General features: G+C 39.5%; 1 protein-coding gene across 1 annotated transcript in view; it reads left to right on the forward strand.

The window, feature by feature from the left end:
- Positions 1–14,519, forward strand: part of COL4A3 (collagen type IV alpha 3 chain) — a 134,867-nt gene that overhangs the window by 61,282 nt on the left and 59,066 nt on the right. The window contains exons 2-13 of the mRNA XM_004262633.4: positions 865–921; positions 2,627–2,716; positions 5,621–5,665; positions 6,268–6,312; positions 6,986–7,048; positions 8,447–8,500; positions 9,711–9,737; positions 10,279–10,356; positions 12,169–12,231; positions 12,357–12,392; positions 14,123–14,164; positions 14,373–14,450. Coding sequence (XP_004262681.1) covers positions 865–921; positions 2,627–2,716; positions 5,621–5,665; positions 6,268–6,312; positions 6,986–7,048; positions 8,447–8,500; positions 9,711–9,737; positions 10,279–10,356; positions 12,169–12,231; positions 12,357–12,392; positions 14,123–14,164; positions 14,373–14,450 — 678 coding nt within the window. The remainder of the gene's footprint in view (positions 1–864; positions 922–2,626; positions 2,717–5,620; positions 5,666–6,267; positions 6,313–6,985; positions 7,049–8,446; positions 8,501–9,710; positions 9,738–10,278; positions 10,357–12,168; positions 12,232–12,356; positions 12,393–14,122; positions 14,165–14,372; positions 14,451–14,519) is intronic.

Below are 14,519 nucleotides of genomic sequence, written 5' to 3' on the forward strand. Positions count from 1 at the left end.
AATTGACCTTCATTAGAGTCGGTGTGTGCAGAGATGTGAAAGCTGGGCCTGTAAGTGTGTCAAAGTGACTAGTTAGACGGGTAAGAGTTCCCAAGTTCACAGCTAAATTTTTGGTTTTGTTTTTTAATAAGAAAAAGCATTTTGATATTAGCTCCAGTTAATTAGTTTGTTCTTTAAAATACATGACGGGTACTGATAATCTTTTCTCAGTATTGAACATTATTTCAGGAAAAGAAAACCTTAGAATTACCTATAGAAGATATCACCAATTAATATACACAAATACATATATGTTCATTTTGCTGAACCTAAGAAATTTGCAAACATTAGACCACTTTCTACCTACAACAATGGAAATTTCATATGGTTCAACTATATATATATATATATTTTTTAATTTTACTTATTTATTTAACCATTGTTTAATTGAAGTATAGTTCATTAACAATGTTGTGTTAGTTTCAGCTGTACGGCAAAGTGATTCAGTCATATATATGTTTTCTTTTTCAGATTCTTTTCCATTTTAGGTTATTACAAGATATTGAATATAGTTCCCTGTGCTATACAGTAGGTCTTTGGTTCAACTATATATTGTTCTGAAAAAAAGGAAAGTTGACTTGGTTTTTTGCATAAATAAATTACTTGAAATTCCTAAATACAATAAAAATGATGTACTCTCCACAGTTCTATGTACATCTCACTTTTCTACTCTATTTCTATTGATAAATTGCTACAGTATCACAGGGATCCTGCTAAATAGTGTTTGATGCTCAAAGAACAGAAAAATATGTTTGCTTTTCTTCTGTCAGTTGGGCTCTATTAAGCCATTTTTAAACAAAACCCTTTCTCTTTCCCTCTTCCTAGGGCTGTGTCTGTAAAGACAAAGGCCAGTGCTTCTGTGATGGGACCAAAGGGGAGAAGGTAAACACAAAACCTTCATTCTGCTTCTTTTCTCCAGAGAGCTCATTAAAGGATTCACACTCTTCTTTCACTCGTAGCAAAAAGATCAGCAGTATGATATTCCATTCCCCAAGTCCAATTTCAAAGTAGCTGTATATAAACATGAACCTGGGGTGGTAGAAAAAGGCCTTGGAGGGAAACTTCAAATAACTTGCATAAATACCGGCAGTTACTGTAACTCTCTTGATCTGTAAAGAAAAGATAGTAAGTTAAAGAACAACAGAGTTTATAAGAATGCCTCCGTGTGTATACCCTATTTACATTGTTGCTAAACGCGAGAGAACAATTGAAAACAACTTGATTGCCTCGCTTTGACAGAAACATTGAAACCTGCAGATTTTGTCCTGCAGCATTGGTGTGAGGGCGCCCCCTGGTGGAAGAATCTTGCATCAGCACTCTAGCTGAGGCAAAAATTCGGCGGAGGAAAGCATCGCCATTGTAGAATTGGAGTGAAAAATGAGTGCCGTGAAATCTCATTAATTCGCTCCATTAACTTTCAATTTGTGATAATTAAGACAGAGGCAGAACTAAAGTTTGTCCTTTGTTTACAAAACCCTTTTCTCAGATATGCTAATGAATTGCTTAACAATATTGAAAGATGACTGCTTAAAAATATTTTTAGAACATATTTTAAGCTCTTTAGACAAAATAATAAAAATTACCATATTTATTTTAAAGTATTCTATAATTCATGTGTAGTTTGACTTAGGGTATTTCCTGAAGCTATGAAAGTAGTATATTCAGATCCATGTTGGAAAGCTATGATTCATTCTCGAATTCAAGAAGCATTTATGGAATCCCTACTCTGGGTGAGATGCTGTTCCAGGTGTGTGAAGGTAATGGAGTATTAAGAGGGGTCTAGCAAATGCTTTTATTTCTCTTTTTATTGGATTTCACACACAGTGTGAAATCGCTGACTTGATCACTCTTTTAAAAATCAAATTTGCTAATTGTGTAACTAGATGGACTGAATCAACCTGTGGCCTTTACTATGAAAGAGTAACCGTAGGATCTGTGTCCACGGGAAGATTATTTGTGGCAGAAACATGTCCCTCATTGGGCCTAAATTACTAAATTACTCACTCATCCCTGAGGGCTTTCCCGTAATATCATCTCTTAACTACTTAGCTCACACTTTTCGTTTTGCCACTCGATATCTCTCCTGCGTCTCCTCCACAAACAGCAGATTGAACTCCTAATCCCTGTGTAATCAAGAAAGGACTAAAACTCATAGCCTGTGTGTGGTTCTTTCAAGCTACATAGCAATTATGCACACTCTCAAGACATTCTTGTGCCTGATTTTCACTGTCTCTCCATCCCCCAGAAAAACACTCCACCAACCTCCATCTCTCTAGCTGGGCTTTCCCCTCAGTTCTTGATTCATGCTCCCTTAATCTCTGTTCTGGGCAGCTCTACCATTTGGGTAAATGTAGAGTTTCCAGGAGACCAAAGACAAACACTTTCAAGCCTACAGACAAATACTAACAGCTGAAAATTTAGAGTTACTCTTGTACTTACTGCTGAGGGCTATTTTTTTTTAATCCAAGGAAAAAATATGCAAAATATTATCATTACATCATAAAGAAAAGAAAATGATGGTTATGGGTGTGTTTATTCCTGGGAATTGCTGTTCTCTGTGTTTATTGTCTTGTTTTGATTTTAACAGGGGGAGAAAGGCTTTCCCGGACCCCCTGGGCCTCCCGGCCAGAAAGGATACCCAGGTCCGGAAGGCCTGCCTGGACCACAGGGACCCAAGGTATGCCAGTCTGTGAGTTCAAAAAATCCCCAGTCCACTTAACCTTCTTTATGCTGACCCCAGGGCTGCTGAGAACCTGGAGAGAATTCCACATCGCAGCCAGCTGATGGACGCTCTGGTAATTTCCTGCTCCAGTCTTAGCTGGGCCCTCCGAACTGAATCTTATTCCAAGATGATTCAAATGATTATCATTATCTTCAAGCTCCCTGCTCTACCTCATCCCCCTCCCTGAGCTACAGTCTCCCTACCTGCATCGGCCCCTCCCTTCTTTCGTCCCACATGAAAGGATGAGTTCTTTTTACCTTCCATTCAGGACCTATCCCTCTACCGGTATCCTGGTCGCTGGGATTCCTACTAGAACCCTGTTCTGATGGTGTGTCCTCTTTCTCAGCCATTTCAACTTTCCTTTTGATGTTGGTTTTCCTCTTTCCATCCTTAAGCATGCAAATATAAAACCCGTACCAATATAAACTTCCTCTAGATCGTTCAGGTCCTGTAACCAAAGGATTGCCATCCTTTCCCTGTCTTACCTTTCTCAGTCAAGCTTCTTTTAAAAAAATAAAATAACTAACCACACTGGCTGTGTTTCATCTCCTATTCACTCCTCAGCCAGCAACAATTTGCTTCCTGCCCACTGCCCTGAAAACCCATGACCTCCAGGTCACCCATGACCTCCAAAAGGCCAATGCAGAAGGATACTCTGTGTCTTTATCTGACCTGGACCCCTCTGCTTTGTTTCCAACTGTGTGGATCACTCTCTTTTCCTTGAAACACATGTCTTTGTTTCCGGAATCCTCTTTGCTTTCCTCTTTCTCAGCTGGTCCCTTACACATCAGGCATCCTAAGGTTCCTACCAGAGCCTACTGCCCTTCACACTCATCACAGATTTTTATCCTAAAGTCTGTGATACAACAAAGGGCTTTGTTTCAATAAATGCCCTAGAGGATTTGCTAACTAACTGTATAACCACTAGATCTGCTGATGGCTCTTTCCTGCTGTGGACTTAAGCCTGGGCTCTCACGCATCCACTGGGTCACTCCCCGTTTCCAGGGAGCTGTGAACTAACTAATAAATTACGAAAATGCAATTATAATTGATCCACACAGAGTCTTTTTAAATTTCCGATGTATAGAATATTTAGGCAACATTTTCTGCTAATTTATTCTGAGCCAGGCATTGGGACATTTATTCTTGACTAGATCTCATTTATCCCTCACATTGATCCCATCAATCATGACTATAGTTACATATTATTGTCTCCATCTTAGAGATGAGGAAACTGATTCTCAGAGCACTTAAGTAATTTGTTCTGGATTACATAGCTACTAGGTGACAAAATCACAGTTCAAATCCAGTATTAGATGACACCAGGATCAAACTCCTACAGCCAAAGAAACTAAACCCACACCTACAGTTTCCAAGTAAAACTGCAAAGCTTATTATTTCCCAGGAATTCTACTTTATTGTATTTGTGTATGCTTTTTGTTTCTTCATTTCTCCTTCCTCTGATCCTAATTTTGAAAAAGTCATTCAGATTCTGGACATTTGGTGTCTGATTTCAGACATGTTTAGTGTCTGAACATTCCGCTGCGTTCCTTCAGGGTGTGGCCTCAGATTTCCCTCCATTCTCCTGGTAGAATGAAGTTGTCACTTCAACGCTGGACTTAGGGTCAGCTTAATGCCAACTCCTTCCTTTTTATTTTGTCCTCTGCACCCCACTCTGCTGGTTTCCTTAGCATTTCTTTAGAGAAGCCAGCAATAAATTAAAATTATAGTTGTAAATACATGGTGCTTCGTATAGGTTACATGGTGTGCAGGTATTTCCTAAAGTTCATCCAGAAACTTATGTTGTCATGAGTTCATATGTTAAAGTATAGCTCAGAGATGTAGTCACAAATGATAATCCGATCAAAGGCAGACAATCAGAGAATATTAAAACCTGACCAAAAAGATTTTTCAGGTTTATAAATGTCTTAATTTTAAATATTTTCTATATATTCTCCTATAGAAGATATGAGAAAATTTATAACGGGGATGTGAAACCTGCAAGTCATGCTTCTGCCTTTGCAGATTACACACAGCATCCTGCAGAGGAGGGGGCCATGGTCACACACCCAGGAATTCTACCTCAGACAGGAAAGGCTGACTTTGGCCTTGACAGTCCAGTCTCAGAAGGCTCTGTAACAACCTTTTCCTCAAATAATCAGAAATACCAAAACATACTGAAACTCTCAGGAATGATGAAAAACTTTTGGACAATGGAACTTTCACACCAAGTGGCCTCGTGAAAATAGTTTTGTTTGTGGTTATTCTCTAAGAAACAGGACCTCCAAATGTATTCATCGTGTTCTTGAAGCAAGTTTATCTCTGGTTCAGGCAGTCCTTAGTTTGCTATTTATTTATTTGTGCCCACCAGGGACATTTTGCTAATAAAGTGTTTCTCATGCACAGAAATATTGGCTGCCATTCTCATCCACTGTTGTAATCGTGTCATTCATCCTTATCAGCCCCCGGCAGCTGTCTGGCTAATGTGGGGCTTTTCCAGAGGCACTTCTCAGACACTAATGTGAGCAAGAATTATCATCACATCTTGTTGAAATGCAAATTCTGAATCAATAGGTCTGGGAGGTGAGGGAGCTGTATTTCTAACAAGCTCCCCCGATGAGGCTACTGTTGGATCCCGCACCTTGAGTAGCAAGGGTATGAATGGATTTTTGTTTGTCCTTTCGGATAAATACTATAGCGCCAATGAAACAACAAGCAATTGAACCGTATTAACGATGAAATAATCACAAGAGCAAAACTCTTTGGTGTGTGAATAAAACTGGGACCTTTCATTTATGGGCTTATTAGTGCCAAATAATTGTCACAGTGCTTACCTTTTGTTTTCTCCTTTGGATCTAGGGCTCTCCAGGACTTCCAGGATTCACTGGTCCCAAAGGCGTGAGGGTTAGTAGTCCAACTAGTCTAGCCTGACTGTTTGATGAAAATTCTTTTTTTTAAAAAAGAAATCTGCACTGTAAAAGTTATACAGATGTCACAAAGGAGTACATTGTGTGTGATACACTTCTATAGATGAAGTTCAGGAACAGGTAAAACCAGTCTATAATGGTAGAAGTCAAAATAGTCCTTACTTTGTTGAGGGTAGGTGTTAACTGACTTTGAGAGGGCATGAGGGAACCATCTGGGGTGTTGGAGATGTTCTATGTCTGGATGGGGTGACAGTATCACCAATATATGCACATGCACATATATAAACATTCCTCAATCTGTTTGTGGAAGATTGGAGCACTTTACTGTATGCAAATTAAACCTGAAATAATCTACCCAAGAAAGGCCCAAAGCAATCTTAATCATCTCTTTTAAAAGTTATATAAATGGAAGATTTACAAAGTTTGTCAAGCCTTTTTTTGTTTTTCAAATAGTTTTTAGTGTTCCCAATTATAGTTGCAGAACGGGGTTATTGGCATGGTAAATCATTTTTTGTTTATAGGTTGAACATCTTTAAAGAGTTTTTTTCTTGCCACCCTCTCCGTTTTCTGTGTCTTTAGGGAACAACTGGATTACCAGGATTTTCAGGTCCTCCTGGACTTCCAGTAAGTAATGAGAAAAATGTGTAAATGGAATAATAAGAAGTAAGCTCATTTTAATAAAGATGTTAAAGCAATAGCACAAGAAAATGAGTACTGATACATTTGCTACATGATGAAAATATCAGAATCACATAGTGTATTAGAGTGTGGATTTACAAGACATACAAGTCAAATTATATTTCCTGAAATACAAACAGATGGAACAGATTGAGATGGAATGGGATGGGATGGGATGGGGTGGGATGGGATAGAATAGAATAGAATAGAATAGAATAGAATAGAATAGAATAGAATAGAATAAACTCTGCTTGATAGCACAGGATAATAAAATAATAAAATAGTTATCTCTGTGCACACTTCCCTCTTCTCTTTCCTTTACACCAGCTTAACACAGCATGCTAATGGACTTATTTTATATAGAAAGACCTTTTGTTTTATCTTAAATATCTGTATCTCACTGGATAATTTTTGGTTTTAATTAGCCTATTTTATTTGCTATGATTTTTATTTAAATTATTATCTAAAATAACTAATTTACTACTTTATTTAAATAACCATTTATACTTAAAGAACTATCTAAATTAGCCCATCTTTTCCCACCATGGTTTCTGCACTGTTTCCACCTGTTCCCGGGGCCTGATTATCTCTCCTTTTTGAGACTTGCTCTATTGTTTAGGGCATCCCAGGCCATCCTGGACCGTATGGACCTGTCGGTTTGCCAGGATGCAATGGTTCTAAGGTATGTATGCCTCACACAGGAGATGGTTAGTTAACGTTTTGCTAAATGAATAAATCAAGGTGAAGTAGTAATGAGACAGGCTAGGCTTTCCTTGAAATATTCTTTTAGCCAGAACCGATGGTATGTGTCTTCAGGGCAGACATATGATGGTTTTCTTTCTTCTTATGCCTTTTTCTTTACTTTCTTCCAGTTTTATTGAGATATAATTGACATACAGCAATACATAAGTTCAAAGTGTACAGCATAATGATTTGACTTACATACACCATGAAATGATCATCACAATAGTTTAGTGAACCCACCATCTCTTATAGATACAAAATTAAAGAAAGAAAAAACATTTGTGTGTGTGATGAGAACTCTTAGGATTTACGCTGTCAATGTTCATGTATAACATACAGCAGTGTTAATTAGATTTATCATGTTGTGCATTCCCTCCCTAGTACTTATTTATCTTATAACTGGAAGTTTGGAGTACCATTGGAGTGTCTGCATCCAATTCCCCTCCCCTCCCCCACCTTGCTTTCTTTTTTAAAATATTTATTTATTTATTTTTGGCTGCCTTGGGTCTTCGTCGCCGCATGCGGGCTTTCTCTAGTTCTGGCGACCGGAGGCTACTCTTCGTCGCACTGCGCGGGCTTCTCATTGTGGTGTTTTCTCTTGCTGCGGAGCAGGGGCTCTAGGTGTGCGGGCTTCAATAGTTGTGGCACGCAGGCTCAGTAGTTGTGACTCGCAGGCTCTAGAGCGCAGGCTCAGTCGTTGTGGTGCATGGGCTTAGTTACTCCGCGGCATGTGGGATCTTCCCAGACCAGGGCTCAAACCCATGTCCCCTGCATTGGCAGGCGGATTTTTAACCACTGCACCACCAAGGAAGTCCTCCCCACCTTGCTTTCTGATTGCTTTTTAAGGAAGTTCTCTGATGCTCTCCCACCGAAAGATAACTGGGGGCTCAAATGGTTATTTGCATCTGAGGTTGTGAGTGTATATAAATCAGAAACTAAGGCTTGGAATGCAAAATTGGTCTTTGGAATAGAATGACTGAGCTTTTCGATGTTCATTCATCTCCTTTGTTTCCTGACTGCACTCTCCTTTTCCCCAGAATGGTGGCCATGAAAGGAGTAATTACTAAAGTTTCAAGGAAGCAGCAATTGAAAAGTTCTTGGCACAATTAGCCTTTTGCCATTTATGCACAATTTGAGAAACAGTAGATTCTAATCCTGTTTTCAATTAAGATAATGGTTTCCTGGCCTTCAGCCTCATGACCCAGTAGCTGTAAGGAATTTGGGTTACTTTGTCTAGATTTACCACTGCAGGGTTGGAAGAGAGAAACAGGGAAATTATCTCAATAGGCTGTTCTAGAACAACTAAGAAGAATGACAAGCTCTGTATGTCTTCCAGGGTGAGCAAGGGTTTCCAGGACTTCGGGGGACACCAGGCTACCCAGGCATCCCGGTACGTTTATATTTCTAACTCCCCATCCAAGACATAAAGTACAATTACAAAGAGTTTCCTTTGGAATGACCACATACAGAAATCTGTCATGACCTTGGGGAAGTCTGAAGCAGCCGACAGTAGACACTCAACTAATAGTTGAGAAATGAATGAATAAATGCACTTTGAGACTTTGTTTTGCTTTTGAGACACTGAAGGGGAGATGTGAACTAGACAGTGGGAAAGGCCTGGATTGTGGTGACTCAAGGATGGAAGAGAGGAGAAAAGGGCCCTGGAACTGGGACTTAGAGAGCTCCAGCATGTGATGTGAGATCAAGGACAATAAGCCTGTAAAGGAGGAAGGACCCTTAAGGTAGAAGAAAGCAGGGAGTGTATTCTGGAAGCCCAGGGAAGATGTTGCTAAATAATAAAAATTTGACTGAGTAAATCTGACCATCTAATATTGGCCTTAGTGGATGATTCATGAGTCCTGCAGCATCCCATCTAGCAAGGAGAGAGTTGCTGCATCCGACCATAGATAGGAAAGGTTTTTAAAGCCAGAGAGGGAATGGAAAAAATGACATTATTAGCAAAGAATGTATTGTTTTATTAACAAAGAAGGCATTTTCTTAGGCAAAGCTCTTCTTAAGGGGAATGGAAGGTGTTATTGGGTGGAATATCTTATTAGTGCAGACCAGGAATTTCCAGGTTGGCGGGTCAAAGGTCACATTCCTAGGGTAGGTTAAAACCGTAGTCAGGTTAGGTATTAAGTCTTGGTTTACTGCTGTGGACCTAACAGGAGTGATTCCATCTTGGACCCATCTCCTTTTTAACAATTTCCAGTAAAGGGGAGTGACAGACAGCTGCCTAGTGCTGCTGAGAAATCCAGTAAGGCGGGAACTAATGTGTTGTCGTCGGTTTCAGTAACATCAAAGTCACTGCAGACTTTAACTTCCATGACAGGTGGAGGGAGGACATAGACGTGAGTGTAAGAAAGATGTGCGAGATGAAGAGAGTGGGAAGTTTGCCAATGACATGAAAGATAGACAAGGCAGTATGGGGAGGGTGGATTTAGGGGGAGACTTTGTTTAAATGAGAAAGACTTGAGCATGTTTAAAAGCCAGTGGGAGGTACAGAGCAGGGAGAGAAGGCAGAATAGCAGGGAGGACAAAGCAGGGATGCTGTGTATTTGATTTGCCTCTGGTCGCTAATATGCCGCTCCTTTTCCTAGGGTGCCGTTGGTTTGAAAGGAGAGAAAGTAAGTTATTTGTGGCATGTGATTGTCAAAAAATCTCTAATTGTACATATGAAAGGGACTTGTATTAAACAATAAGACATAAGTAATTACAAATCAGATCTCATGATTAATTCAGAAATCATAGGAATTAGGACATGATATTTATTCCTATTGAACAACTTCTACTTCTTGTCATAGATATGTCTTCAGGAATACAAGTTTTGTATTATTCTTTAGGAAAATAGGGTCTGGGAAAAGAGAGCTGAACTTATGCTCAGGGCCCCAAATTCTAGATAAGGAATTGCCACTCATTTTGGTGTCTTGGGAAATGGTCTATTATTCTTGTGTCTTTCTTCCCTCCACAGTAAATGGTCAAGTTTAGAAAATACGAAAATGCTTTACATTCTTCAAAATGGAATAACTAAATAATCCTAAAGCATTTCTCTAAGTATATATCCTGAAAGCGCTTTTATCCTTGAAGCAGTGTGACCTTGAATAACCATTTAGAGGAGTTTTGAAGATATAACATTGCTTATGTTTGATGAACTTCTTCATTTTCAAGGGGGCTCCTGCTGAAGGAGAAGGTGTAGCCCTTGATGGAAAAGGTGACCCTGGGTTGCCAGGAGCTCCAGGATTCCAGGTATGCTCTTCAGAGAAGATCCCTATCATTATCCATCTCTTTCTTTCTGTCTCTCTCTTTCCACCTCTTTTTTCTTCTTCTTCTTCTCTCTCTCTCTTCTTCTCCCTCTATCTCTTTCTCACTCTCTTACAAATGTTCTTCATAGATATTCATATCTCTTCTATTTACATATTTACCTCATTTTATTCTAACACATTCACCTCATTATAAGAAACTACATTTAGCTCATATAAAAAAGGTGATTTTGTACATATGTCTTTTAGCCTCTTCTTAAGTCTCAATCACCCAAGCTTTACTAAATCTAAGAAGGAGCCTTCAGGGAATGGTTGTGTTCCACTTTGTATTTGTTGAAATCCCGGGTAAGATTGTATTACACGTTGAATACAATTTAAAATCGTCATATTACGTAACAGTCCTATTGTAAAGTTTGCATGATAGTAGTATTTTATTTAACTGCACCTTTCTCCTGTTGAATAGTTTGCTTTCTGATCTCTACGTGTGTAGCCGGAGGGTGATCCAGAATAGATACAAGGAAAGAGCTATTTGGTGGCTGTGTGCACTTTACTCTGTGATTCAGAAGCATCTTTTGATAATAAGTTATTTGATTGGTATATGTTTTTGAAGGCCCTCAAAAAGCTTTCTTGCTGTAAAGAAGTAGGAAAAATAAACGTGTCTTAGCCAAAAAAAAGGGGGGGGGGATCTTTTGATACTAACTTTTAGGTTAATTAATCAGAAATATTTTAACTTAATTCAGAAGTATAGGTGGAAATTCCTGGGCAGAGATAGGAATTTGCCTGACTGAGTCAAAGAGTTTGAGTTAAGGTTGTTGAACATCTCTATGGTGAGCCATGGCAGCTAATGATGGGCTGCAAAACTGAAGAATGACACGGTTCGGGGCCGTATAAGCTTTTGAGAAAAGATGCAGAATATGATGGCTCTTGTTTTTTTGCTTAGGAAGCATTTAGGGAGCCAGATGCTGAGGGCAGGGCATCTAGTAAGAGGAGATAGTAGCAATCTGGGACACGGATGGATCCCTTCAATGTGTATTGAGTGTTGGCCGTGTACCACATTGTGCTACTGCTGAAAGTATAGTAGTGGGACCTTCAGTCATACAAGAAATCCTTATTACGTGCCAGGTAGGTTCCAGGGGCTAGTTAGGTGCTGGGGATACCACAGTGCACAGATCTTCAAAAATAGTTTAACAAAAATGTTTGCCCTCATGGCACATTCTAGAAGGAGAAAATATTTAAAAATGTAAATTACTAAGTATATGTTGTATTAGACAGTAATAAATGCCAAGGAGAAAAATAATGCAGGGTTGGGGGATAGGAAGTGTCCAGATTAGAAGGAAGGTTGTGACATTAGGTCGGATGGGCAGGAAGGCCCCATGGAAAGGATAACGTTTGAATAAAGATAAGAAAAGGGAGAGAAAGTGAGTTATAGAGATATCGGGGGAAAGAGGATTCTAGGCAGAGGCAGAGCAGGTGGAAGGGCCCAGAGATAAGAGCATGCTTCGAGAGGGAGTGAGAGAGAGAGAGAGAGGAAACATTTCTAAAAATTGTAAAACTCTTCTAAAGTAAAGCAACTGCTCTGGTCATTTTCCTGGAAATAGTACCATCAGAATGATCCTGGTAGCCTGTTATACATGGCAACACATGTCACACATGGCCTCTATTGAAATCAATTGCAGCCATAAATAAGAAACATTAGGCTCTGATTTTTCTAAAATAGTTTAATGCATTTAACTAATGGACATTGTTCTTCAGTGAGAAGTAAATTTAAACTTATTCTAATTCTTCTCTTAATTTAAAGGGTTTGCCAGGCCTTCCAGGTTTTCCTGGACCTATTGGTCCCCCTGGCCCTCCAGGATTCTTTGTGAGTATGAAGCCACCATTGCTGTACACATCGTAACTAATAAAAGAATTATAGCCTAAAATTTTAAACAGAGTTTTAGGCTTGATTCATTACCTGCTGTAATTTTAACTGGTGGATTTTTCTAGGGCTTTCCAGGAACCATGGGACCTCCAGGACCTAAGGTAGATGACAATTCGTATGTTGTGTCAGCCAGAACATCCTAACCGATCTAAAAGCCAAACTCAGTCTGATTCCACATGTGGGTCACTGCTGGGCACCCCTCTGGAACTCACAAGGATTCCCAGCAGGGAAGTAAGCATGGCTAGCAGCTCTGCACCTCCTACATCCCTTCTCCCTGCACTTCAGTAACTTGATCTCTGATACAAAGCGTCTTCATTCAATTATAAGGAGTTCCTCATCAGGAAAAGGGCAAGGACTCCTACTCTTTATGTTTCCCGCAACACTTTACCTTATATATTTTTTTACTGGGCTGCTTCCCAAAGCCAACCTGTTTTTATACTAGTAAATAAAAATGACTATTCATGGACTCATTAAGCACAGTCCTGCATTTCTTTCTATTACAAAGGCCAACTGTTAGTATGGGGGAGGAAAAAAACCTTTTCTTCTATCTTCTTAGGTTCAGTGAGTGGGTTAACTGTAGGAAGAAAGTTTGATTTCATATGCATGTGGAGACCTCACAGAAATGAAATAAAAGACCCCAAAGAGGCAGTCAGACCCAGAGGCTTGTATACCATTTTAACAAAGGGTGATAAATTTGTGGAGGAGTGACAGGACAAAGGAACAGGGTTTTGAGCTTCAAGGGGCAGTAGATTGTGGAAAGGTCAATATATGGGGGAAACTAACGGAAGATAAGTGTTATTTCAGTAAAGTTTGTTTATGCAGACTTAAGTGTGTGTTGTCTCCAGTGATGACTTGTCTTCTCTTCCTGGTACAGGAGAGGGGAGGGTGACACCTTCACAAAGGGAAATTTAGGCCCTGTCTTGAGGCAGATGGGGGAGAACAAGGAACTTTTTCTGCATTTGCTGTTTCTCACTTGCCTTCAGCTCAAAATAATTCTTCTGCCAAAGTGGTATATTTTGGGGTGGCATATTCTGATCCCCTTCATTATTTTAAGTAAGAAAATGTTGAGCAAGGCTGAGCCCCACCAGGAAATTACTTACTATCAGATAGCCTTTGTGTGTAGGGTACTTGCCAAGGTGCTTTCACATTTATTGTTTCATTGATGTGTGTACACACACACACACACACACACACACACACACGTGCACACACATACATACCCTGTGAGATGAATAGGTTCAGGTTAAGTGCTTTTCTCTACAGCCTGTGGCCTACTTGGGGGAAAATCTGCAAACTCAAGAGCAGAAAAGCAAAGACACATTGGTTGAAATGATAGATTACTGAAGAGAGATGATTCACAGACTTATCTCATGTCACTAACTTACTAGTGAAGTCAGGTTGCTTGAATTCTATTCTTAGTTCTCTATTAAGTTTTGAATTTCAGAATCCTGAAGATCAGCTACACATCCCTCTTATTTTTAAGATGGGGAAACTAGGGCATCAGGAAGTTACCAGCCAGAGGAAGCAAAATTGGCTGGTGGCTGAGCCAGAAAAATGTCCTCCGAGCTGGGCTCCTTCCCCTGGCCCACACCATCTCGTTATCACTTGCCCTATTAAGTAAACCCCTTAAGCTTTCTGCCCTTCAAGATCTCTACTTTTAAAAGAAACATGTTGCCACTCCACTCCAAGAAACAGCTAAAATAACTTTCACGATACTAACATTACAGTTAAAATATAAATGTTCAATTATAAACATTGAACCTTAATGGGTTTAGACTATACATTCATGTTCATTTTTAAAAAAATAATTTGGTTTTGTGTTTTCTTACAGGGTCACATGGGCGATAACGTGATAGGACAAAAAGGAGAGCGGGTAATTTAAATTCTGTGGTTTATCTGTGGGCAAGATATTTTAAGTTCCCTAGCAATCAACTTACACAATTGATTCACTAAGTCACACTGAAACGAAAGTATTTCCTGTGTCTCAGGTTTCATTTGCTTTATCTTCCTAGGTAAGAACTAAAGAGGAAATGTAGATCTCTCAAGCTTAGTTTTTTATTCCTGAGTGTATTTGTCTTTAGGGTATGAAAGGATTAATAGGACCGCCGGGACCACCAGGAACAGTTATCGTGACACTAACCGGCCTGGTTAACAGAACGGTAACTCTTCAATTTTATTATTAAGGTTGCGCCTTCCCCTTTCTAGGATGAGGTCCTTTGATCCCTTAC

The sequence above is a fragment of the Orcinus orca genome, chromosome 7 (genome assembly GCF_937001465.1).
Source record: "Orcinus orca chromosome 7, mOrcOrc1.1, whole genome shotgun sequence".
Taxonomy (NCBI): domain Eukaryota; kingdom Metazoa; phylum Chordata; class Mammalia; order Artiodactyla; family Delphinidae; genus Orcinus; species Orcinus orca.